Source organism: Mastigoproctus giganteus, chromosome 1 (assembly GCF_048544385.1).
Source record: "Mastigoproctus giganteus isolate SK-2022 chromosome 1, ASM4854438v1, whole genome shotgun sequence".
NCBI classification, from domain to species: domain Eukaryota; kingdom Metazoa; phylum Arthropoda; class Arachnida; order Uropygi; family Thelyphonidae; genus Mastigoproctus; species Mastigoproctus giganteus.
Window position 1 is genome coordinate 47,075,655 of NC_143575.1, and position 26,881 is coordinate 47,102,535.

Here is a 26,881-nt window from a genome sequence, read left to right on the forward strand (position 1 = left end):
GATTTCATCCCAGAGTAGTTTTTCAGTTGACTCTGCTTATACGACATACTAAATATATTAAAAAATATACTCCTATAAAGTGAATACAGTACACAAATTGCTGATATATGGTGATACCAGCTGTTTTGGCTATTGTGGCTGGTTCACAGTACACATAATCCTTGAGGAATTGGATTAGACAGATACGATGTGGTTCCAATTTGATGGTACATTTGTCTTCACAATTCCTGAATGGGAACCTTCTCTGCTCTCCAGAAAGTTACTTATGTGTATACTTATGCGACAGACATAACTGCCACCACCTTTAAGATTCAGTTTGTATATTGTGTAAGTTTCTTCCATGGGTTGCATTTCATTTTTAAGCACAGCATATTAAAAAGAATGTAACTGCTATCACTTTTAACAATTAAATAGTAATAATGGCAAATGATGCAAGAATGCAAGCTAATATAGCATCAGCCAAAAAAAAAAAAAAAACAGTTAACCCAATAGCATCAGCCAAAAAAAAAAAAAAAAAAACCAAAAAAACCCCCAGTTAACTCATCTGTACAGTCCAAAAATTTGTCTAGTTCTTCCTTGAATTTATTCAACAACAACAGACTTCCAACATATTGTTGGAAGCTTGTTCCAACAATCAACTGGCTGAAGGCAAACTTCCTCACATCTGTCCTGTAACCATCCTTCCTCAACTCGAATTTATGCCCCCCCCATGCGTGTAGCATCAGCAAGTGGAAGAATACCATTAACATTCAGCTTACTCAATCCATTCAAGGCGGCGCCTCCGTGGGCAGGAGCGGCAGTGCATAGAACACGTTTCTTGATTAGACCGGGGTTCGAGCCCATGACCACCAAATACGGAGGATGCGGAAAGGTCAGGGAATGACCACCGCACATCCCGGAGCAATATGGCCTTAGTTGCTAATGCTCCTAAAAACCAAATAACTAACCAACCATTCAAGGCTTTAAACACCTCAATCATATCTCTCTGCAGGTGCCTGGTCTTGAGTCTGAAATTTTCAGAACTGAAGCCTTTCTAGGTGTGAGCACTCTTTTGTTCCCTTCAACATTCTTGTTGCCCTTCTTTGCACCCGTTCCAGCAGGTCTACATCATTCCCACATTGAGGCCTCCAGACTTGTATACAGTACTCAAGATGTGGCCTAACCATGGCCTTATAAAAAAGGATAATCACCTCCTTATCGCTGCTAGCAGAGTTTCTGTATAACATTGACAAACCCCATGAGTTGTCCTGGCAGCATTTCTGCACTGCTCAGAGAATTTCATTGATCGCACAATTACCCCCAGGTCTTTTTCACTCTCTGCTACCCTGAGTATAGTACACATAATTAAGACCCCGAGTGCCAAGTGATATTTTGTGCAATATATAGTGCTCTTTCTCAGTGGATTAGTTATTTATTTTTTAGTCTCTTTATTCTTCCTGTTTTTCATAAGTGATTCTTTACTGTAAAGTTTTGAAGTAGGAATCTAGAAAGGAAATGCACCTTTCTTTCCTTGTATATATATTTATATAATCCGCACTAACCTAACTAACTTTCTAAACCGCTTGGTCACTGGTGGCACCGCTCCTGCCTCCACTTGGCAGGGTAAGTAACCTGGGAGAAGAAAATCACTCTCTCAGGGCTAAAAGGAGCAAAGATGGACATAAATAAACATGTCACTTACGGATCTCACGATCCAGATCTCTCAAACAGAGATGACTTAAATGCATGTAATGCAAAGCAGCAGAAAAAACAAGGAACAGAAACCCCTGCTCCTCTTTTTCTGATACTGCATTCTTTAACTGATTATCCTTCGAGTAAACTCTCCCAATTCTTAATACAGAAATGTCTTGAAAATATGGCAGGCCTTCCAAAAACGGTTCGTCGATTAAAATCTGGAGACCTTCTAGTGTAGATGAGCGAGAACAAGCACTCGGAAAGACTATTAAAAACATTGACTTTTGGTGGAATTCCCACAAAGGTTACCCCGCATGCTACCCTAAACTCCTCTAAAGGGGTAATAGCAGAGTGGGATCTCCTTAATGTGTCCGAGGAAAAGAGAGTTTAGGAATTAAGTGATCAAAATGTGATAAATGCTAAAAGGATAGTCATTAAGAAAGATGAGGTTCTTACTCTTACCGAACAGTCATTCTTACATTTAAAACAACAATTCTACCAACAACTGTTAAAGCTGGATATTTAAGGTGCAAAATTCGACTTTACATTCCAAACCCAGTCTGGTGTTTTTAATGCCAAAAATTTGGACACTCACAAGCAGTCTGCAGGAGGTGTAACTACCTGTGCCTCCTGTGGTTCAAAAGAGCATGTTCATGCAGACTGCACCACTGAAATACAATGCTGCCCAAACTGTAAGGGAAATCATTCAGCATTTTCAAAGGAGTGCATCCAGTGGCAAAGAGAAAAGAATATACAAAAGTACAGTCAGTCCTCATATTGCACGATAGTTACAGTCAGTCCTCATATTGCACGATAGTTGTGTTCCTAGAAACCCTCGTGCAATATAAACAACAGTCCCTATGGGAAAAATAGGGTTAGGTGCTGACCACCCATGATTGAACACACATTTGTAATCAAATCATTACCGAACACAATAAATAAATGTAATAAAATACGTAAGTATTTTATTACGACTATTACGTAATAAAATATTGCTAATGCTTTTGCTTCTATCGTAAGCAAACTTGTTTTTTGTTTGATTTTCTATCCAAACAGATGACAGCTGTTCCATATCTTCCAATTCTGTGTGTCCTAATCTAATGGATTTTAATTACACTTTGAGTTGTTCCTGCTATGAAAGTTGTTTTTATTTTCTCTGCATTCTTTGTAATTCGCGGCGTTGACTCATTTAGGTCTGTAGTGCCGACCGGGCTAGCCGAGTGGGTAAAGTACTTGCCCGGCAACCCAAAGGTCGCGGGTTCGATTCCCGCCTCGGGCTTGGATCAAAGTACTGCAAAAACCTTGGGAGGTGCAATATGGCCACAGAAGCCGATGCGCCAACAATTACCAAATCAAAAAAAAAAAGAAGAAGAAAAAAAAAAAAGGTCTTGTAGCACATGCAATATCACTTGATCTTTCATTTCGCTCAACGCATTTCACAATTTCATATTTTTTCTCCATCGACAGAGGCAGACTGGCCATAAGCCTAACCAGGGAAACTCCATGGGGGCCGGAGGCCGGTGTGATTTTGGCCATAAACGCTAGTATGAGGCCACTAAAAATTTTCCTGGGTAAGAATTTTTGACCCCGTCCGCCTCTGTTTATCGATATTGCTTTTCTTTTTCTCTCTGAATCTGCAGTGTCTTCACCAGGATGCTTCCTTTTCACACCTTTTAAGTAGTTTACTCATTTTTAGGAAATAAAGCACAATTACAAAACGAGGAGGCACACTTGATACACATAAAGAAAGCTGCGCGCGCGTGTAGCAACTGAATAAACAACACTGTAAAGGCAGAGATACACTATTAACACCTCACATTTTACTAAAGCACATTTCTGGGGATTACTACCATAAAACAATAAAAAACAATTTCCAGTTGCGTTTCTGCTAGTGGAATCTGTTATAAACTGGTAGTAAACTCAATCTAATTGCATTTGTGATAATACCGATAGCAAGAATTTTTCGTTGTTATGGTGGAATGTGTTTCCCCTTCATTGATATAAAAAACATAAATACAATTTTAGAATCTTCTCTTCATTCCTATCGTGTTGCATTTGGTTGGGGTGATTCTGCGTTTGACTGCCATTTCTTGACAACACAAAGGCGAATCGTGCATAAGCAAATTTGGTTCGTGTATATAAGATATCGTTCCTCTATTTATAAATCGTGTATGATCGAATTCGTGTAGTGTAAACACGTGTTATACGAGGACTAACTGTACAAAGTATAACACAAGGTTCCATACCAAGAAGCAAAAAGACAATTTTTCAATTTCTAATAAATTTTTTTTTTTTTTTTTTTTTTTTTTTTTTTTTATGAAAACCCCAAACACGAAAGGTATCAAAACCTATAGTACTTAGTACCATGCATGGGTTGAAGGAGAAGTATGGGGGGGGAGGGGAATGCCGGAAACTTTGCTCTAGTAGACTAAACATGGGTTCCACCACTTCAATTGCCATCCTATTCTTCAGTTGTAAAAAAGCAACGATCCATAACAGTGCAAACAGATTGTTCAGTTTTGCCAAGCATCTCAATTTCTGATTGGGGGAGGTCAGTCCTCTCTACACTAAAAAGCCCACCCAACAGCAATCAACTCATTCGCTAAATACCCCATTGACAGTACCGTCAGATAAAAACGTACAGCAGCCAGTTAAGCAAAACAAGCTCTGAAAGAGATAATCAAAAATCATGTACTTATACCATGGACATAGATAGAAATTCACACCAAGATGAACCACTTCTTGAAATTCATGCAGAAGAGGAGGAAATGGACATCACCAGGCCAACTTTCCCAAAAAGGGAAAAAACAAGACTAGACAGGCACAAACAAACCACATCCAATAAGCAAGCAGACACACCTGATAATACCCAATAATGTATATATTTGTTCAATGGAATTGTTGGTGACTCAGAGCAAACTTAGACAATGTTTATGACTTAATTACTGAATATAAGCCTGCTGTTCTTTGTCTACAGGAAACAAACCTGACCCCTAAAATATCTATAAAACATCATATAGTGCTTAGAAAGGATAGAAACGACTCTATTATAGCACATGGAAGTGTAGCATTGCTAGTAAACTCTAGAACTCCTTTCAGACCTATCCCATTTCAAACAACTTTAGAAGCAGTCGCTGCTAGAGTTAGGATAGCAGTAACAGTTGTTTCCTTATACTTTTTGCCCAGTATTTCATACACTTTAGCAGATTTGGATGATTTAGTTAATCAGCTGCCACCACCTATCTGTATTTTGGGTGACAGGAATGGGCATCACCCCTTATGTGGTTCCTCACGCCTTGTTAAGAGAGGTCAGTTAATTGAAAAATTTCTTGAAAGGCACAACTTAACATTATTAAACAATGGGACTCACACATGTGCATCTTTCCTCAAGGTCAACTTCCACGATTGATCTTTCAATATGCTCGCCAAACCTTTTTCCGCTTATTGATTGGATGGGCACTGATAACCTTTGTAATAGTGATCACTTTCCAGTAATATGCACACTGTTGACTAACTCTCCTCCTCAAACTGAAATAAAAACTGTTTGGAAATTTGACAAAGCTAACCGGAAGAAATGTCGAAAACTGGCACATCTAGATATTCAGACCATTGGGACTCTCACCATTGACTCTGCGATAACTTACATAATTCAGCAAATAATAGCAGCTGCAGAAACCGGCATCCATGAAAACCTGCTCACACCCAAAAATATGGTGGAATGAAGCCTCTAGCAATGCCAAGAAAGAAAGAGAAGAATAGATATTGGAACTTATTTCGTAAATACCCAACTGCAGCTTAATCTCATACAGTTTAAGAAAGTTAGAGCTAAAGCTCGTCCTATTACATACCAACTAAGAAATATTGTTCAAGGTTTAGGCCAAAATGGATGTCAGATGAACTAATGAGGCATATGGCAGAGAAGAAAAATGCATGGGATACTTACAAATTAACACATGACACAGAAGCCTATGATAGATACATGTTGATATGCAACCAAGTTACAAAGGAGGTTAGGCAGGCGAAGGCAGATTACGAAAAAGCCTTGGCAAGGGATGCAAAGAAAAACAGCAAAGAGTTCTTTACTTATGTAAACTCTAGAAGGAAGGGGATGAATCAGATTGGTCCACTTGATATTGATGGGTCAACTGTTGATGATCCTGCTCAGGTAGCTAACAAACTAAATGAATATTTTGCATCGACATTCACACATGAGGAGTTATTCAGCAAGGGGAATGCCAGAGGTGTATTCAACTCTAGCAGTAAGCTACAGAATCTTGAAATAACTGGGAGTAAAGTGGAGGAGAAACTGTTGAGGATAAACACAAGAAAGGCACCTGGGGTGGATGGGATCTATCCAGTTATATTAAAGGAGGCAGCAAAGGACGTAAGCAAACCCTTAGCCATAATTATGAGAGCTTCCTTGGACTCAGGGGAGGTACCCGTAGACTGGAAATGTGCAAATGTGACCCCAATTCACAAAGGAGGATCAAAGGCTGACACAAGTAATTATAGACCTGTGAGCTTAACTTCTGTTCCAGGAAAATTAATGGAGGCACTGGTTAAAGAAGCACTGCAGGATCATTTAGACAAGGCTTCAGTTATAGCTCGGACACAGCATGGCTTTGCTAAGGGGAAGTCTTGCCTGACCAATTTGATTGGATACTATGATGCAGTCACAAAAGAACTGGATGCAGGGAATAGCTTTGATATTATATACTTGGATCTTAGAAAGGCTTTTGATACTGTTGCACATGGAAGACTGCTACACAAATTGGAGCAGTGTGACATTGGAGGCAAATTGCTGCTGTGGATAAAGGGGTGGTTGAGGGGGAGAAGACAGAGAGTGGTAATCAATGGACACTGCTCATCGTGGACTAATGTTATTAGTGGAGTCCCTCAGGGCTCAGTGTTGGATCCATTATTGTTTTCTGTATTTATAAATGATATTGATGATGGTATATCAAGCTTAATGTCCAAGTTTGCAGACGATACAAAGGTTGGCAGGGTTGTCAAGGACTCTACTGACACTATGCTGCTGCAACAGGATCTGGAAAGGTTGAGCAGATGGGCTGAGAGGTGGCAAATGACGTTTAACATTGACAAATGTAAAGTACTACACATGGGAAACAGCAACCCCAGAGCAACATATCAACTCTGTGGTACTACACTGACAGTGGTAGAGAATGAAAGGGACTTGGGGGTGGTTGTGCAGGCAGATATGAAGTTCTCTGAGCAGTGCAGACGGGCTGCAAGAGTAGCTCATGGAGTATTGTCAATGATATACAGGAATTTTTCCATCAGGGATAAGGAGGTGATTATTCCCTTGTATAAGGCAATGGTCAGGCCACACCTAGAGTACTGTATACAGGTCTGGAGGCCTAATTTCAAGAAGGATGTAGAGCTGCTGGAACGAGTACAGAGAAGGGCAACAAGATTAGTGAATGGAACAAAGGGGTGCTCTTACGAAGAAAGGCTTAAGTTTTGCAAATTACAGTGTCTGGAGACTAGGCACCAGCGAGGTGATCTGATAGAGGTGTATAAAGCCTTGAATGGTTTGAGCATGCTCAATGCTGATGGGATTCTTCCTCTAGCTCAGAATAATTACCTGAGAGGGCATAAATTCAAATTGAGGAAAGACAGATGTAGGATAGACGTGTGGAAATTTGCCTTTAGCCAGCGGGTGGTTGGTTGGTGGAACAGACTTCCATCCCTTGTAGTGGAGGTTGATAGCCTAAATAAGTTTAAGGCTCAGCTGGACAGGTATTTTGAACGAACAGAGGGGTGAAGTGGGTTTTTTTTTTTTTTTTTGGCTGATGTTGCATAAGCTTGCTTTCTTGCATCAAATGCCTCTACTAATGCTAATGCTAAAAAAATGCTATTCAATTAATAAAAAAAAAAGCGACATGGTCCAGGTATGTCTCCACTATAAACAGAACCACAGACATCAAAACTGTTTGGACTAAAGTTCGAAGAATTAATGGAAAATATCCTCCTGTAACCACGATAATAAATCTGCAATTCTCTTGAAATTGCAAATACATTAGGTGAAACATTTGAAACTCTCTCAGCTGTAACCGCATTTAACCAATCTTTCAGCCACATAAAGTACAAGAAAAAAAATATAATCTCAATTTCATTACTTCACGACAGCTTCTATTTAATGTACCCCCTTACCATGATAGAGTTATACAGTGCACTTGCAAGATCTAATAATAGTGCTGCTGGTCCTGATGGAATTTACTATGCCATGATATGTCATTTGAGTAAAGAATCCCATTCTGCTCTTCTAAAACTGTATAATAGAATCTTTGATGAAGGTTACTACCCTACCAGCTGGTGGCATTCTATTTCCAAAACCAGGAAAGGACCATTCGGATCCAGAAAATTACCGACTGATGGCTTTAACCAGTTGTATAGGAAAAATATTAGAAAAAATAATTAATGCCGGGTTGACATGGTTCTTAGAGAATAAAAACATTCTAAGTCAAAATCAATATGGATTTCGAAGAACCAGATCAATAATGCTTGACCTTATGGTCAAAGCTGAAGGAAAATTCGAAATGCATTTCTCAGGAACGAGCACCTAGTGATGGTATGTTTTGACATCAAAAAAGCTTTCGATACAACCTGACGATATGGGATTTTTCATGATCTCTATGAATCTGGCCTTCGAGGTCATCTTCTGAAATTTATCTGGCATTTTTTGAGCAATAGGTCCTTTCAGGTATGATTTCACTCTGCTCTCTCGCAAACATTTGTACAAGAAGAAGGGATCCCCCAGAGTTCTGTGCTTAGTGCCATGCTCTTCTCCATCAGGTTTAATTCAATTACCAAATGTATTCCTAACACAGTTGAAATATATCTGTATGTCGACGATCTGGCAATCTCTTGCCACTCACAAAACATGCATTTCATTGAAAGGCAGCTTCAAGGCACAATTAACAAGCTTGTTCAGTGGGCAAAAAATAACAGATATAGACTTTCAAAACAAAAAAACAACAGCAATTCATTTTTGCCGTAAACAGAATTTACATTTTGATCCAGATTTACATCTTGACTCTCATCCAATTACTTTTCAACAGAGTATTAGCTTTCTTGGACTAATTCTGGATAAAAAACTAAGTGAGTACCACCACTTTGCTTATTGGAGGCTTGAAGTGGTGAAACCCATGTTTAGTCTCTAGAGCAAAGTTTCCGGCATCCCCTCCCCGCATACTTCTCCTTCTACCCATGCACGGTACTAAGTACTATAGGTTTTGATACCTTTCGTGTTTGGGGTTTTCGTAAAAAAAAAAAAAAAAAAAAAAAGTTTCTTAGAACATATTAAGCATATTCGTGCAACCTGTCTAAAGAAGCTTAATTTCTTCAGGGAAATTTCTGCTATGTCATGGGGTGCAGATCGATACATGTTACTACACTTATACTGGTCGCTAATAAGATCAAGACTATAGACTATGGATCTCCTGCATGTGCCTCAGCTAGAGAAAGTGCATTGAAATGGTTCTACCCAGTAAATCACAATGCTCTCCAAATTGCACTGGGAGCTTTTCATACATCGCCAGTTCAGAGTCTCTATACGTAAGTACATGAACCACCTCTATTCCTTCATCGGCATGCTCTGCTATTTAGCTATGCAGCTAAAATCAGAAGTTTCCCACATCATCCTATAAGGCAGTATCTATTCATCCCAAAATGGCATAATTTGTACCAAAAGAACCCTTTGCAGAATAAACTGTGTGGCATTAGATTACAAAACTTAACTATGTGCTGGGAACTAAATATGAATAACATAATTTTAGATATTAGCACGACTACACCACCATGGCAAATACCCTTGGCCAATGTTGACAAACATTTCCAACAATGGGGAAAGAATGCACTTCCAAATTTCAGTATTCAGCAAATCCATGCTACTCACTCTTTTCACTTCTCTAGTTTTACACCCAAATTTGCACTGATGGTTCCAAGACAGATAGTAAAGTTGGTGCAGCTGCAGTTCTACAAAACATTACAATATCCCAGCAGCTCCCTTTGGAGTGCAGCACTTACACCGCAGAACTGTATGCTATCCTGATGGCTCTAGAGAATGTAAAACAGTCTTTATATCCTAAAACCATCATCTACACCGATTCCTTAAGTGCTGTGTCTGCTCTTACTTCCAGTCATCCATTACTACAACAAATTCGAATCAAGTTAGTGCAGCTTCTTGCAAACAGGCAAAAAATAATTTTCTGTTAGATACCTGGCATTCTGGAATCATAGAAAATGAACAAGCAGACTTTGCTGCCAAGAACGCCAGTCACATAACATCAGACATTCTGATACCTTACACAGATTTCAAATACATTATACATAGCACTGTTGGCTATCCATTTGGCAGGAGCAAAAAAGCAATAAGCTCCTCCAGATTAAAAATGATCATAAGCAGTGGCTGTCAAGCCTAAGAGTTAATAGAAAGGAAGAAGTAGTACTTGCCAGAATGCAAATAGGACATACTCACCTAACTCTTAGTTTACTCACTCAGGATAATCCTCCACTATGCAGCAACTGTCAAACTCAATTCACAGTAAACCACTGTGAATTGAATGCCTATTATACTTGAGAGAACAACAAACAGCCTTCTCTTCACATCTATATTCCTTTAATAGACTTACCTTACAGCAGATCCTTGGAGGCCGACAAGATATTAATGACATTTTTACCTTCCTGAGAATGATAAACAAATATTATCTGATCTGAATCCTCTTTTTTAATATAACAATCGTGTACCAAATAAGATTGTAATAAGTGCATTATGTCCTTAGTACCCCTTGCACCAATAAATCCAACAAACAACAACAACACATAGTTAAGTTACTCTGGGGTTACTGCTACCTGTGTGCAGTACCTTGCATTTGTCAATGTTATACTTCAGCTGTCATTTCTCAGCCTATTGACACAAGTTTCTAGATCTTTTTGCAGTAGCTCACCCTGGTGACTGTCATTAACCATCCTGTCATCTTTGTATCATTTGCAAACTTAGACGTTAAGTCTGATATACCTTCATCAATATCATTGATAAATATTGTAAACAAGAATGGACCCAGCACTGAACCCTGGGAAACTCTACTTATAACATTAGTCCACAAAGAGCAGTGTCTGTTGATTACCACTCTCTGTTTTCTCCCACTCAACCATCCCTTTATCCGTAGCAGTAACTTGCGCTTAATGCCACATTGCTCCAGTTTGTGCAACTGTCTTTTATATGCAACGCTATCAAAAGCCTTTCTGAAATCTAAGTATGTGATGTAAAAATTATTTTTTGCATCCAGTTCTTTGATCGATGCATCGTAGTAACAACCTAAACCTATCAGATTGGTTAGACAAGACTGCCCCTTGACAGATCTGTATATTGTGTCAGTTTCTTCTATATGTTACATTTCTTTTTGAACACGGCATATAATAATTGGGAAAAAAAAATTCAGGCAACGAGGAATGGGATAAATGTAATTTAAGAATAAAATGTTAAAAATTACATTCTGTGATTCCAAAAAAAAAAAAAAAAAATAGTCTAATTGATGTCAGAAAAGCAGTGCATTCCAGCTTAAGATGCAATTTTGCTATATGTGGCAATTATTATTATTAGCCATATGGCTCAAGGAATCCTGAAGCTTATGCTGCACCAGCCAAAAAAAAATTTTTATCCTGTGAGAGAGAGAGAGAGAGAGAGAGAGAGAGAGAGAGAGAGAGAGAGAGAGAGAGAGAGAGAGAGAGAGAGAGAGAGAGAGTCAGAAGTAGAAGGGAATCACCAAGAAAGAGAACAATAATGATATCTAGCTCAGGACCCTGGGTGTGCCAAACCCATACTCACCAGATGTGTGAGCCCCCTGGGGTAAATTTTGGTGGCTACAACAGTTTGGTGTATCACACAGAAATCAGAAATTAACAAAATCAATTCAATAAAAGTTTTAGGAAACAAGAGAAATTTTGGCAACTTAGAAAGAAGGAATGCAAAAATTTAAAAAGGAATGCAAAGGTTTAGAAAAAAGAAAATAAAATATTTTTATCCATATATTTTTCATAAAAAGGATTCACACCAATCCTTCTCATAGGCAGGTTGGAAACTGATTATTTCTGCATGATTCCATCTATGTTATAACACCTTTAATCCAGATAAGCTTATTTATTATTATTTTTATTTTTTTTATTTTTTTTACCATTCCAACTCAGTCAAATCCTATGCTTTTCCAGAAGCATGAATTGATTAAGGGTTGGGAAGCTATAAAAAAATTATGGGTGCTGAATCTAGGTTTCCCAACCTTCAAACAATCCATTCTGCTAGAACAGCATGGACTTTAATAGCTTAAAAAACATTTAATTTTTTTCCTTTCTTCTAGTAATAGAGGCATATGATGCATTAATAAGTTTCTTCCTCATCCTTTTCAACTTGCAACCAACCAATCGTAGCTACTTGAAAAACATGGTCTTCAAAAGAATGCCCCCTTTAAAAAAAGTATTTTAAACATATATCTTTAAATCTTGTCCCCGTACTAATGGTCTTTCAGGTAGCATTATGGTTAGGATCCATGCCATATGGAAAATGAGGTTGTTCAAATCCCATCACAAAGGAGGAATTTTTATGGGTGGGTGCTTTGTTCCTCCCCCACCTGGTAACTTGATTTTTTATGAAGCAAATAAGGCAAACAGACAATACAATATATGCAATTCACATTATACACAGATGCCTCACAACCTTAATTGTTTGGTGCATAAATAAACACCCTTTTAACTAAGTTGCTCCATGCTGTGTCTTTTGGCATACCATCCTTTAGTCTGGAACATTGAGAACTGCTACTACAGGCCCTGGTGACAGTGCCTCATTGGACCAGAGCTCTTTTCCACATAGGGGACTTGGACTCCAATTATGACCCCTACACAATCTCCAGGGAAGCTTACCCACTTACCCTTAACTCATCTCCACAGTACTAGCCTGCTATTAACTTCTTTCAATGAAAACTGTAATGCAAACTGAATGTCAGAAGATGTGCATTACCCAACTAGGATGGTAATGATCTCTACTTTTGGGCTCTGGAACCCCCCCCCCCCCATGTGTATTTACTAAAAAAATGCAAGGCAGAAATGAAAGTAAAGTATGAACAGGGTTCTCTTTTATTCCAATCTTTAACCTGTCTGTGGCAATCTTTTAATAAGATCTCCTAAAAAAGTAGAATGTGCATTAAAAAATGAAGGTGGATAGTATGCTCCATCAAAAATATAAAATAGCAAGAATGGTGTCGTGATAAGTAAATGACACTGGCCATTTACAGCATGGCATGTTAAAAGTTTGCATTTATTGCCTTGCTTTCCCATACACAGTTCTCACAAAGAATTCACCAAATTGTTGTATAACAAATTGTCTTGCAATAAATTGACCTGATCCCATTATCCTCAGTGAATTGAGGTTTGTGTATGTTCACAAAAATGAGAGATGATCATTTAATTCACTGACTGGTGCAAGACTTATCTTAATTGTATTTCTACTTCTTCAAATACTCTCTTCAACTTCACACTTTTTCCACTGCCATACCACACATTATATGCATCTTACAAGCATGGAAAGTGCTTCTGTTGTGACTCTGCAAGCATCATTGTGTCAGACATGAAACACTTGCTTTTCAGAGTTTTCTTCAGGCATGGAAATAGGAATAAATCACACTGGGCTAAGTCGGGTGAATAAGGGGGATGTGGCGAAACCTTGGTAGTTATGGCAGTGATCACTGGCTGCACAATATTAGCTGTATGGGGCCTGCTATTTTCTTGATGGCGAAAGCATTTCACACCAGAACATGCCCTTCCTACCAAGACACTCATTACCATACACTTTAATTCATCTATTTAACTGTTTCTGATGCATTTAAGCTCCGTATGATACAATAATGAATCGTATATCGCTGTTCAATCTGAATGATAAATGCTTCAAAATGATCATCAGTGAAATGCAGCTTAAAAAACTCTTTACACAACACTAGCTCGACAAGTAGTGGCATGCGCACACAGTCTGTGATCAGGGAGAGAGCACCTCTAGCAGCAGTTATTGAAAGTTTGTGTGGTAAACATAAAATCTTGCACCAGTCCGCAAATTAAATGATCACCCCCTCCTGTATCTTTTAATCTTCCCAAGTTGAATATTTTTTTAACTGCTTTTTTGCTTCCACTTATTCACTTCAACTTTTTTTTGACTTCATTTGTTTATACTTCAACCTTTTATTTTTATGTTACTTATCGTTTTCCTTTTATCCTTGATAAATTTCAATTCTCTTGGCCATGCTTGCAAAAATTGCTACATTTATATCCTCTATTTATATATTTTCCAGAAATACTTCAGAAAGTTTGAGGAAAGTGAGAAAAATTTTCCCCATAAAATACCTCTGATAAAAATGTTTTGTTGAATTTAGTTGTAATGCTGAAATAACTAAATAAGCAATTAGTGGATTTTTTTCTCAAAAATTCATAATTTATAATTGTATTAATGGATTTCATGGATTAAAATTCAAATTTTGCAAAAATTTCATAACATCATTCTTCTTTAGTATGACATGCAGAAAGATAATTGAAAGAGTTTTTTAATTCTTAAGAATGAATAGCAAATGAATAGCATGGATGAAAGGTATAATTAATAATATTATAGTGCAATGAAGTGTGAATTTATCTAGTTAATGTCTTTAAGCCTTTTTTTTTTTTTTTTGCATATTTGCTCAATGGTAACTCACAATAAGTGATAATTCATGTAAGATAATTTTATGTTACAGAGAGAAAAGAGGTATTCCTGTCCTGTATCTTGGTGAACAGTCAGTAAATCTTTCGGTCACTGTCAATAATTCCCGAGAGCCAGCTTATGATGCCACACTTTTCATTTACCATCCAGTTAGCCTTAGTTATGTAGGAAGGAAGATTGTGGTAACTATAATAATATATTCTCTTAATAAAAGTAATATTTATAATTTTTTCATTTGAAGTATGGATAGCATCAGAATTACATCAATAAGTATTGATAACTTTTTAAGAGGTTGTGACAACTGTTTTTTTAATAGAATTTTCCTTCTTCAAGAAAATATTTTTGTTTATCCAAAATGTGGGATGAGAAATTAGTTAGATAGTTTGTTGTATCGTGGATTTTCACAAACTGGATGTAGAAACTGCAAATTTTTCAATCCAGATTTCACTTGCTCTTTTTCAGTTCAAATAGCTTATGTCTGGCAGGAATCTCTGAATATACAGGCAGAATTCTGTAGATGAGGTCACTTACATGTTCCAATACCATCAGAGATTGTATAGGCCATGAAGATTGGAGGTAGCTCTAACAACATGGAATGTCTAGGTTACTATAATGAATTTATCCTTGAGGCTTGTCAGACATTCTCTCAGGTATGGCAAGCTATAGCTTGCCACCTGAGGGTCTAACACGCTGATGGAACTGATATTCGGGTGACACTTGTTGTGAGATAAGTGGACCGAATTTTGGGGAAGAATGGCCATTCTGTGACAATATCCCCCCGCCTCTGCTCTTGCACCGTCGTAAAGGTGCAAGAGCAGAGAGTGGTTATTGTCAATAGCCCTGAGTGTACCCACATGTTCAAGTTCTGAAATAGTGCACCCAGGCATGAACCAGTGCAAGAAGAGTGGTACCCCTCTGTGTTGTGTGAATACAACACAGGGATACCACCTGGGTTGCAATACCATCACTTTGCTTATTGGAGGCGTGTGAGTGATGAAACTCATATTTACATAGTTCTTGTAATCCTATCTCCTCTGTCGTGCAGTATGATTATTGTTTTTTGATGTTATGATGGGCATCATGGCAAGATCCAATCTTATTTGCATCTCAAGGGTACAGCTCTAAAATGGCATTTCTTGTCCTACTTTTAGATAGTTCAGTGTACCAAACCTATTGGTAATTCTATAGACATTTGGATCAGTTAGTGTATAATCTCACTGCTTCTACTCTGTCAGATAGTAACTGGAGGGATACAATTAGCGTGGAAGCGGGAAGCATTGTCAAGGCCACATTTTGTCAAGTAGCTGGATATATTCTTGCTGTGTGTGTATGCCATATGCCATATCCAAAAATTTTATTACTTCATACAACATGTCCCTCCTGCCTCTGATTTTGCTTTATCTACTGAATGCATCGTGAATAGTCAGACTAATAGAACTTAGTTACTTGTGAAAAAAAAGATCTATACCTCCCGAACACTTCCTCATTCATTTCACAAAATATACATGGTCTCATTTCCAATCTCAATGATGTCCATTTTCACTTATAGCCTGCCAAGCATCACTTATTTTTCTGACAGAATTCCAATTATCAGTTGCTTCAACCACTGCCCATCTCAGTTGTCCTAATTGTTCACTGTACGATTATTTTCTCTTCAAAGGTGCTATTTGTATATATGTTGGCTCTGATATTCCCTGTCAAAGACTTTGTAATTTGGAATATTCTATTTTTGATCTTCTATGGTTTAAAATCTCTTTAACCCATTCTGTCAAATTCCTCTGTCCCTATCATTCTCCCAACCTAATCACTTGGAACTCTTTGACTTCTTTTCTCTGAAACTTGAATTTCTACAGTCTAACTTTCCTAACAGTGAGGTAATTTTATTTGGAAATTTTAACATTCGCAACTCCATCTGCCTTCAGTTTTCTAGTCACACAAACCCAGCTGGACGAGATGCAAAGGCCTTTGTAATTACTAATAACTTCACACAGATTGTTCATTTACCTACCAGAGAACCAGACAATCATAACTACACATTCATCCAATATTTTTGACCTTTTTCTCACAAATAACCCTTCAAAATACATGGTTAAAGTGAGTAGTCCTGTACAGGACTGTGGAAAGGTACTTGGGGGCCTGGATGCAAAAGGGGTTAAGGTGGCCTCGTTTATTTATTGCGACTTTGATGGCTCCCTTGATTGGGGCTGCTTGATCCAAAGGCCCTGGTGTGGTGCATTCAATGCAACCCCCCCCCCCCATTTGCATAGCCCTGGTCCTGTAGGCACCTCGGATCACAACTTGGTTGTAGGCACTTCTGCAATGAAGCTTTTCTCTCATGGTCATTCTCAGTCTCATGTTTGGCATTGCAAGAATGCGAAATGGGATGATCTGTGAGATTTATATTCTTCTTTTCCTTAGTTCGATTATTGTTTTAAATCTTCTGATGTCAATGTCTGCTCAGAGCATGTCAGTAAAATTATAATTCTTTTAGAGATGAAATCCTTTATTCCAAACTCTACCTTAATATCTCATCCTTTATCTAAACCTTGGTTTTCAATAAATGTGCTAAGGCTATTCAAGATAAGAATATTGCATATTGAAACTGGCCAACATCCAAATTTCTAGATTCATTTTTTGCCTATGCTATAGCTCACAACAATTGTGAAGCAGTTATTAATCAATTTAAACTAGATTTTGGACAGGCTAAGGGTAGAAAACTTTCTTCTTGGCCAAACGGTTGTTAAGCATTTTGGTTTTTTGGCAAAGCTGTTGGCTACAACTATTGCCTGTCTATACTTACACTTGTGTTATAACCTGATTGTTGTCTTACCTCTTCAGCTAAAGATGCTGACTTATTAGCAACCTACTTTTCTTCTAACTCTTGTTTTGACAACCTTGGTAAACCACTTCATACCATTCCCAGTACACTTCACTCAATGCCTATTGTGGTCTTCCATCAAAAGGATGTCAGAATTTTGAACAATCTTGATGTCAAGTAAGCTCCAGGTTCTGATGGCATTTCCCCACTGTTTCTAAAAACCTGCACTCCTGCTCTGTGTGTTGCCTTTCTACACTTCTTTTTTTTTTTTTTTTTTTTTTTATTCCACTGATGTTTTTCCTTCTTCTTGTAAATTTGTTCATATCCTGATAGTTCCTAAAAAAAAAATGACAAATATTTTCCATCCAATTATTGTCCCATTGTACTTTTTCTACACTCTTTCTAAAGTAATGGACAAATCCATTTAATCACCAGCTCCTAAACTATTTCAACCTTCCATTTGATCACTGATTGTCAGTATTGATTCTGGCAGTGTCAACACACTGGTGATATATTGGTTTATGTTACCCATCTGTGGATTAATTTAGTGAAAAAGTTTGATGAAACTCAAGCTTTTGATCAAGTTTAGCATAAAAGTCAAATAAGCTTCCATCTTATAGATTGCCAATTGGCAATCTATAAGATGGAATTGGCTATCCAGTTCTCTCTCTCTCTCTCTCTCTCTCTCTCTCTCTCTCTCTCTCTCTCTCTCTCTCTCTCTCTCTCTCTCTCTCTCTGTCGTTGTGGGCAATAGTAGATGGCTCTACCATTGTCCACAGTGAAAGGTCTTTTTCATTAATGCTGATGTTCCCCAAGGTTCAGTTTCCTCTCCCACTCTTTTCCTCTTGTATATTAATGACCTTCTTTCACTGTCTGGAAATCCTACCCATAGTTTTGCTGATGATAGTGTATTGCATTTCACTTTCCATTTGAAAAACCTCGTCCTGCATAAAGAGCTTTGTCTTTTCAAATATCTACCGTCAATTTCTTAAATGGTGATCTCAAAGTATTTCTCCAATGTGGCAAAGATAACTTTATTAATTTCAAACCTTCTAAACTCAGCCCTGTCTTATATCTCACAAAAAAAAAAAAAATGTCTACTGCTCTTATGCTTATCTTCGATGATTCTTGGATCTCTAGAAAAAAATCACATATTTGTTAGGAATTACCCTGACTTTTAATCCTTCTTGGCATAAGCACATCACAAATACTGTTTCCTCTGCATCTAGGGTTTTTTTCTTTCACTCTTGGTATTACTTTTTTTTTTCCGAAACAACCACTCACTCTATACAAATCTCTAGCCTGCCCTACCATGGAATATTGTTCCTACATGTGGGGTGGGAACAGAACTTTTCTCAGTCTGCTAGACCCCCCCCCCTCAAAAGAAGGCAGTTAGGTTAATTGATGACCCATCTATTATAAAGTCTGTCTCTTTCTCATTCTCTTTTTTCCACATGCCTTTTCTGTAGATATTTCCATGGTCAGTGTTCTTTTGAATTGGACTCTATAATTATTCCCTCTCTCTTTTCTAAACCATTCGAAACATGTACCACAATCACTCAGCATCCATTTACTGTATAACTTCAGACTAACACACCCAACTCTGAACACAGAACATCATTCCTTCACGTGGATTTCATGAAAATTACAATCTACATAAATTCGAGTGTAATGTCCACAAGTACTTCTGTCTTCTGAACATTCAATCCCCGTCCCGTACAAAGTACTATAGTTTCTAATATCTCTTTTGTGTTTGGGATTTTTATAAAAAAAAAAAAAATAGTAAAAACCACCTTACTAAAGTATATAAAGTTTGCTGAGATGATCTTGATTCAGTTGTGGCACGTGCTTTTTGATTACCAGATTTGTGAAGAAAAAAATCATCAAAAGATAACTGATATAATACAGTTAAAAATATATAAATGGAATAAAGAAGGTTTTATCTGCCAGAGCCACATCTCATCAAAAACCACACAGTACTGCTTTCTGAAACAGCCAATTGACATAGCTTTTCAGTAAGTTTGTCAAATTGCTGGGTTGAAAGGCTGTGGTCCTTGTAAACTGCTATCAAATGAAATTCCTCTTAATGAAAAAAGTAATCAGAAATCGAACTCACATAATAGAAACTTGAATATAAAATAAATAATATTAAATTAAATGGATAAAAATAACTTATACTGCGGAACTACAGAATTTCAAATGGTCGTGAAGGTCCCAGAGGCCCAACAAAACAGGCTGAAAATTTCACATTGACATGACTTTTCCTTCTCAAATAATACTTGAACATCCAAAAATAATGGTTTCTATAAGAGGCTGTGGAATCAGAATTGATCCTAAAACCTCCTGGGTAGAAAGAGAACATGTGAAAATTTTGTTACTCTGACTTCCATAATAACAAATGATACATATTTATATATATGTATATAGAAGTTTTATGGAAGAATAAAAAATGAAAAATATATTAGATTTTTATTTATTTTTTTTTAAAGATATTTGGGATGCCTCAGAATTTCATAAAAATCTGTTTGCTATGAGTAGAGAGCTATATATGGATGGACATGATGAAAACAATGGGCACCTTACACATATGTAAACTTGTCTAAAAATTAATTTTTATTAGCAATAAAATCCAGGTAGTGTCTGAAAATCTGTAAACCGGTCATTAATACTTTATTTCAGTAATCCAAACTTTTGTTTAGTTTTAGCTAGATAAAAGACAAAGGATTTTCATCCATCCAAACTATAAATGTATTTTAATTATTTCAATCTTTTGTAATGAAATGTAATGTAATAGGATGAAATGTATAGTTCAAGTTTTTTTATGTTATTTGTATATACTTTTGCATTTATCAAATTTTTGCTTGCTTTGAAATACAGTTGTTTTAAATAATAATAATAATAATAATAATGGAGCAAGCCTACAAGAAGCACTGCAACCTATACACGGCCTACATCGATTACCGCAAGGCCTCAGACTCTGTACCTCATAGCTGGCTAATAGAGACCCTGAAGATTTAAAAGGTCAGTCTGATTGTGACAAACTTCCTAGGAGCAACAATGGCGAAATGGAGTACCACCATTAAGGTTGAGAACATCACAACCAGGCCAATTTCCAATAGAAGAGGAATCTTTCATGGAGATGCTCTGAGCCCACTGTGGTTCTGTCTATCACTCAACCCACTATCCACCATGTTTAACGGCAGCAAGTATGGATATAACCTCAAAGAAGGAAGAAAGAACCTGTACACCCTCACCCACCTGATGTGCATGGATAATATCAAGCAAGCTCTACACGGCAATCGAGAAGCAACTCCAGCAACTACTCTGGATCACCGAAGAATTCAGCAAGGACATCAGGATGGAATTTAGTCTAGACAAATGCAATACCTACACACTGCACCAAGGAAAATTAGTCGGCCAGAACTATCAACTGCTGATTGGTAAAGAGATCAAAGCTATGACAGAAGGAGAGACCTACAAATACCTAGGGATAATGCAGGCTCAGCAGTTAGAGCACAAGGAAATCAAGAAGTGCGTGACCAAAAAATAACATCAGAGACTCAGAAGCCTGCTGAAAGCAAAATTGAATGGAGGAAACACAGTTAAAGCCATAAACACCTATGCAGCTCTAGTACTAACATACTCCTTTGGGGTCATAGATTGGACTAACACTGAGCTAAAGGATATCATGCGAAAGACAAGGAAAATGATGACCAAGAGCCGCCAACACCACCCGAAGTCAGCAGTGGAGAGACTAACAATAGCTCGGAAAGAGGGAGGAAGCCGCCTGATAGAGCAACAGAAAACAGTGATAGTTAACCTGAAAGATTATTTCGAGAACAACACAGCACTACTCCACCAGGCCATAAGGAAGATAAATAAGTGGTATACCCACTTATTTATCTAGCAGGGATAAGGAGATGATTATCCCATTGTTACAAGGCAATGGTTAGGTCACATATCGAGTAATGCATATGGGTCTTGAAGCCTCATTTTAGGAAGGATGTATGTAGATCTGCTGGAATGGATGCAGAGAAGGGCAGCAAGATTGGTGAGGGGAACAAAAGGGTGGTTTTACTAAGAAAGGCTTCAGTTCTGCAAATTGCTGTCTGGAGACTTGAAACCTATGAGGTTTTTAAAGCTTTGAATGGATTGAGCTAAGTTCAATGCTGATGGCATTCTTGCTCAGACTATACACATGAATGGGCATAAATTGAGGAAGGATGGTAGCAGGATAGTGTAGCAGTTTGCCTTCAGCCAGCAGATGGTTGATTGTTGGAAGAAACTTCCATCTGTTGTTGTGGAAGTGGGTTGTTTGAATAAATTTAAGAAAGAACTAGACAGACTGTTGGAGATGGACAGGTGATGTGGATTTTTTTTTTTTTTTTTGCTGATGCTTTAAAAGCTTGTTTTCTTGCATCATTTGTCACTACTAATACTATTTTTAGTTTTCCTGTAAGTTTTAGAATATTCAGTTCTCAACTTGGTATTATGTCCTAAGCTGCCAATGTGCCATTGAAAAAATAAAATCAAATTAAATCAAGCAACAAATTATGCTTATAAGGTAACAGTTGTTTCAATTTTTTACTTTTCTTTTGTATTTTATGTAAGTGATATAATTAAGATAATAATTTCAAAAATAGTTTTCTTAAATTGCCATATTTAAGTTCAGTAATCTTTTCAGTCACAATGTTTTATTATTAAGAACAAAAGACAAAATATTTTATTTTGGGGTCCACCAGGAAAGCCAAAAATATACTCCAGATGGCCAAGGCAAGAAGTGTGTACAACTTTGTAACTGTTTTTATTACACACTAGTTTATTTACCAGTGTAAGAGCTAATAATGAACCACATGTTTCTTGTGGTTGCATGTTGACTCAACGTAGTAATTTAAGAATTTGGGTCTGTATTTTGTGCCAGGACCTTGGCGAGCCTATTGCTTGAATTACAGATATGCTTCTTTTCAGGCTGTATTTTATTTTAATCGTAATCCTTCCTCATATATAAGATGAGGTACATAACATAAAAGTGTTTCTTAATGATGTACCAATCAACCTTAATCATAGATTTTTTAATATTTTAATCTGTTTTCATAGTTCATAATCACAGAATTTAATAGCTTGTTATAGATAAAGGGTGAACATTTATATAATTAGAAAGTTTTTTTTTTTTTTGTCTTATTTATGTTAAATAATAATCTACTCATATCCATGTGCTTGCATTAAATAAAAATAATATATCTGCTTTTCAGAAAGGAGATCAAGTTGAATGCATTCCTATTAACAGCACAGTAGTGAAGTGTGACCTGGGAAATCCAATGACACTAGGAGAGGTGTGTTGATCTCAGTTATTTCATGCTGAAAAATAAATGCATGCATTCAGAAACAATGTAAGCATTATTTTAATCTCTCTAACTACATTTTGTATTTGAACACATTCTTTAAGAGGAAGAAAAATTTCCAAACATGTGGCAGTTTCTTGTGATTTCTAATCACTGGCTCTTTAAATTTATTTATTTTCTGCTTTTGTTGTAAACTTATCAAAAAATAATTCTATTAGTAAATTTAATGAGTAACCTTTTTAGCACTTGACTTGTCTTCTGGGAATACTTCTGCTCATTATCCTTACACCACACATATGGGAAATTGTACCTCAAATTAAAAATTATACGGGAAGGCTTTTGCCATATCTGAATTGACTCTGCAACAGGTCTTTGCTCTTGATATAGAAATTATATACTGTTTCTAATAATATTTTATTATTAATATTCTATCTTTTGCTTACATTATTCTGAAATGCCAACATTATTAAACAGATATTTGTAATACAGTTCCTTAAAAATTTGTTCGTTTACTAGTACAGTGAATCTTTTCAAGTATGAATAAAATGAATTTCTTCTGGATATTTTTTTGCAAGAGCAATATGTCTTTTCCAGCTGTGCTTCAGCTAACTAATTCTTAGTAGTAATATTAATATATGTGTTTTACAAGTAAATTTTATTATGATACTGAATTAAAAAATTATTTGTATGTTAAAATGTGATTTTATTTTTTTAAATTTAAGTGCATTTTGAAATTCTAGATACTTTCCCCTGTTCATTGTTATTTGGGAATATGACAAAGCTCTGCAAGGACATAATAGATATGAACAATATCATGATGTCAATAAACAATTATATATTGCTTATCTGAAAAAAAAAACAAAACCCCATTAGCATTAGTAGAAGCATATGATGCGAGAAAGCAAGCTTATGCAGCATCAGCCAAAAAAAAAAAAAAACCCTCCCATTCCACCCCTCCATTCGTTCCAAATGCCTGTCCAGCTCAGTCTTAAATTTATTTAGTCTATTAGCTTCCACAACAAAAGATGGATGCCTGTTCCACCAGTCAACTACCTGCTGGCTAAAGACAAATTTCCACACATCTATTCTACAACTATCTTTCTTCAATTTGAAACTGTGCCCCCTCAGGTTATTAGTCTGAGCAAGAGGAAGAATCCCATCAGTATTCAGCTTGCTCAACCCATTCAAGGCCTTATATACCTCAGTCAGATCACCTTGCAGGTGCCTACTCTCCTGGTGCTGCAATTTGCAGAACTTAAGCTTTTCTTGGTAAGAGCACCCCCTTTGTTCCTCACCATTCTTGTTGCCCTTCTTTGTACTTGTTCTAGCAACTCTACATCCTTCCTAAAATGAGGCCTCCAGACGTTTACACAGTACTCTAGGCGTGGCCTGACCATTGCCTTATATAATGGGATAATCACCTCCCTGTCCCTGCTAGCAAAATTCCTATATATCATTGACAAGACTCCATGACCTGCCCTGGCAGCCCGTCTGCACTGCTCAGCAAACTTCATATTTGACTGCACAATTAGCTCCAGGTCTTTTTCACTTTCCACTTCCCTGAGTGTAGTACCACACAGTTGGTACGTTTCTCTTCGGGTACTGTTACCCATATGTAGTAGAGTCAGTCCTCGTATAACACATGTTTACACTACACGAATTCGATCATACACGATTTATAAATAGGGGAACGATATCTTATATAACACGAACCGAATTCGCTTATGCACGATTCGCCTTTGTGTTTACAAGAAATGGCAGTCGAATGCAGAATCACCCCAACCAAACGCAACATGATAGGAATGAAGAGAAGATTTTGAAAATGTATTTGTTTTTTATATCAGTGAAGGGAATTATAGAGAATTATACAAGGAGCGAGGGAATGATACCAGCAGTGGGGAAGATGGATTGCAAAGTAGCAACACATACGACATACCCGATATTCTTCCTGATGAGGTAGAACATGCATTGAAGAAAATGAAGAATCGGAAAGCCCCGGGGGAAGATGAAGTTACTGTAGAGTTGTTAAAATTGGGAGGAAGAGACATAACACAAAAACTGGCAAGGCTCTTCACAAAGTGCATTAGAAAAGGTGTGATGCCTAAGCAGTGGAATAATGCAATCATAGTTTTGCTGCATAAGAAAGGAGATAAATCAGAAATTGGAAATTATAGACCAATTAGCTTGTTATCCCATATCTACAAGTTGTTCACAAGGGTCATTACTAACAGATTAGAAAGAATACTTGATGAGAATCAACCGAAAGAGCAAGCTGGCTTTAGGACAGGATTCTCAACTATGGATCACCTTCACGTAATATCACAGCTAATGGAGAAAGCAAGTGAATATAAAACACCATTATGCCTGGCATTTGTGGATTATGAAAAGGCATTTGACTCCATACAGCATAAGGCAATGTTTCGGGCACTGGAAAGACAAGGCATAGATACTCCATATATTATGATTTTGAAGAAAATATATGAGAGTGCTACATCCTTTATTAGACTAGACAAAGACAGTAGGAAATTTAAAATTGAGAAAGGAGTTCGACAAGGAGACAATATCTCCAAAGCTGTTTACTGCTGCCCTTGAGGAAGCTTTCAGAAGATTAGACTGGTGGCAGAAAGGAGTCAATGTGAATGGAGAGTACCTAAACCATTTACAATTTGCAGATGACATTGTGGTCATAAGCCACGATCCCAAAGAATTAGAGGAAAATCTTAATCAGTTATGCACAGTTAGTAAGGATTTTGGACTAAAGATGAATATGGCTAAAACAAAAGTAATGATGAACAAGTATGCCACGGAAAGGGAAATAATGATTGAAGGAGCAGTAATTGAAAAGGTGGAGTCATATACTTATCTGGGACAAGTTATTAGCTGTAATAATGATAAATGGCTGGAAGTCAAGAGAAGAATAAATTTTGGATGGATAGCATTCAGGAAATATAGTCACATACTGAAGAGCAATATCCCAGTTTGTCTGAAACGTAAAATAATGAACCAATGTATACTCCCCACCATGACTTATGGAAGTGAAACTTGGGCACTCACCAAAAGAATGGAAGAGAAGCTAAGAACTACACAGCGAAGAATGGAACGAATTATATTGGGAATCAGACTGTTAGATAAGAAGAGAAACACATGGATTAGGCAGCAAACTCAAGTAAAGGACATTCTTATCAAAACTAAAGAACTAAAATGGTCTTGGGCAGGACACATAGCTCGAAGACATGATGACAGATGGACTAAGAAAATAACAGAATGGTACCCACGAGGAGCTAGAAGAAAACCTGGAAGACAAAGGCGGAGATGGATAGATGAAATTCATGAGTTTTTGAGTAGTAAATGGATGGCCAGTGCTCAAAACAGAAGGAACTGGAAAGTTGCTGGAGAGGCCTTCATCCTGCAGTGGATTGAAAATGGCTGATGATGATGATGATGATCAGTGAAGGGGAAACACATTTCACCATAATAGCGTAAAAACTAACACAATTCCAGCTATCGGTATAATCGCAAATGCAATTAGACCGAGTTTACTATCAGTTTATAACAGATTCCACTAGCAGAAACGCAACTGGAAATTGTTTTTATTGTTTTATGGTAGTAACCCCTAGAACTGTGCTTTAGTAAACTGTGAGGTGTTAATAGTGTATCTCTGCCTTTACGGTGTTGTTTATTCAGTTGCTACACGCACGCTGCTTTGTTTGTGCCTTATTCCCTAAAATGAGTAAAATACTTAAAAGGTGTGAAAATAAAGCATCCTGGTGAAGACACTGCAGATTCAGAGAGAAAAAGAAAAGCAATATCGATAAACAGAGGTGGACTGGGTCAAAAATTCTTAAACGGGAAAATTTATAGTGGCCTCATACTATGGTTTATGGCCAAAATCACACCGGTCTTCAGCCCACCGGGGTTTTCCCGGTAAGGCTTATGGCCATTCCGCCTCTGTTGATAGAGAAAAAATATGAAATTGAATTATTAGTAAATTAATAAGAGGAGTTTATGGTAGTAACTCCATTATTTTCTCTGGAACAGAAGTCAAACTAACAGGTCTGTAATTACTGGTGTCACCCTTTGATCCCCCTTTGTGAATTGGAGATTCATTTGCACATCTCCAGTCCATGGGGACTTCCCCTGAGACCAAAGATGCTCTTATAATTATGGCTAAGGGCTTGCTTACTTCCTTTGCTGCCTCTTTTAATTTAGCTGGATAGATCCTGTGTTTAATTTAGATGTATAGATCCTGTCCTCAGGTGCCTTCCTTATGTTTAACTTCAACTCCTCTTATTA

At 37.2% G+C, this 26,881-nt stretch overlaps 1 protein-coding gene across 1 annotated transcript in view; it reads left to right on the forward strand.

The window, feature by feature from the left end:
- The window catches only part of LOC150090765 (integrin alpha-PS1-like), a 373,692-nt gene that overhangs the window by 195,567 nt on the left and 151,244 nt on the right, over positions 1-26,881 (forward strand). Inside the window, exons 15-16 of the mRNA XM_090379991.1 lie at positions 14,463-14,610; positions 22,499-22,579. Coding sequence (XP_090236117.1) covers positions 14,463-14,610; positions 22,499-22,579 — 229 coding nt within the window. The remainder of the gene's footprint in view (positions 1-14,462; positions 14,611-22,498; positions 22,580-26,881) is intronic.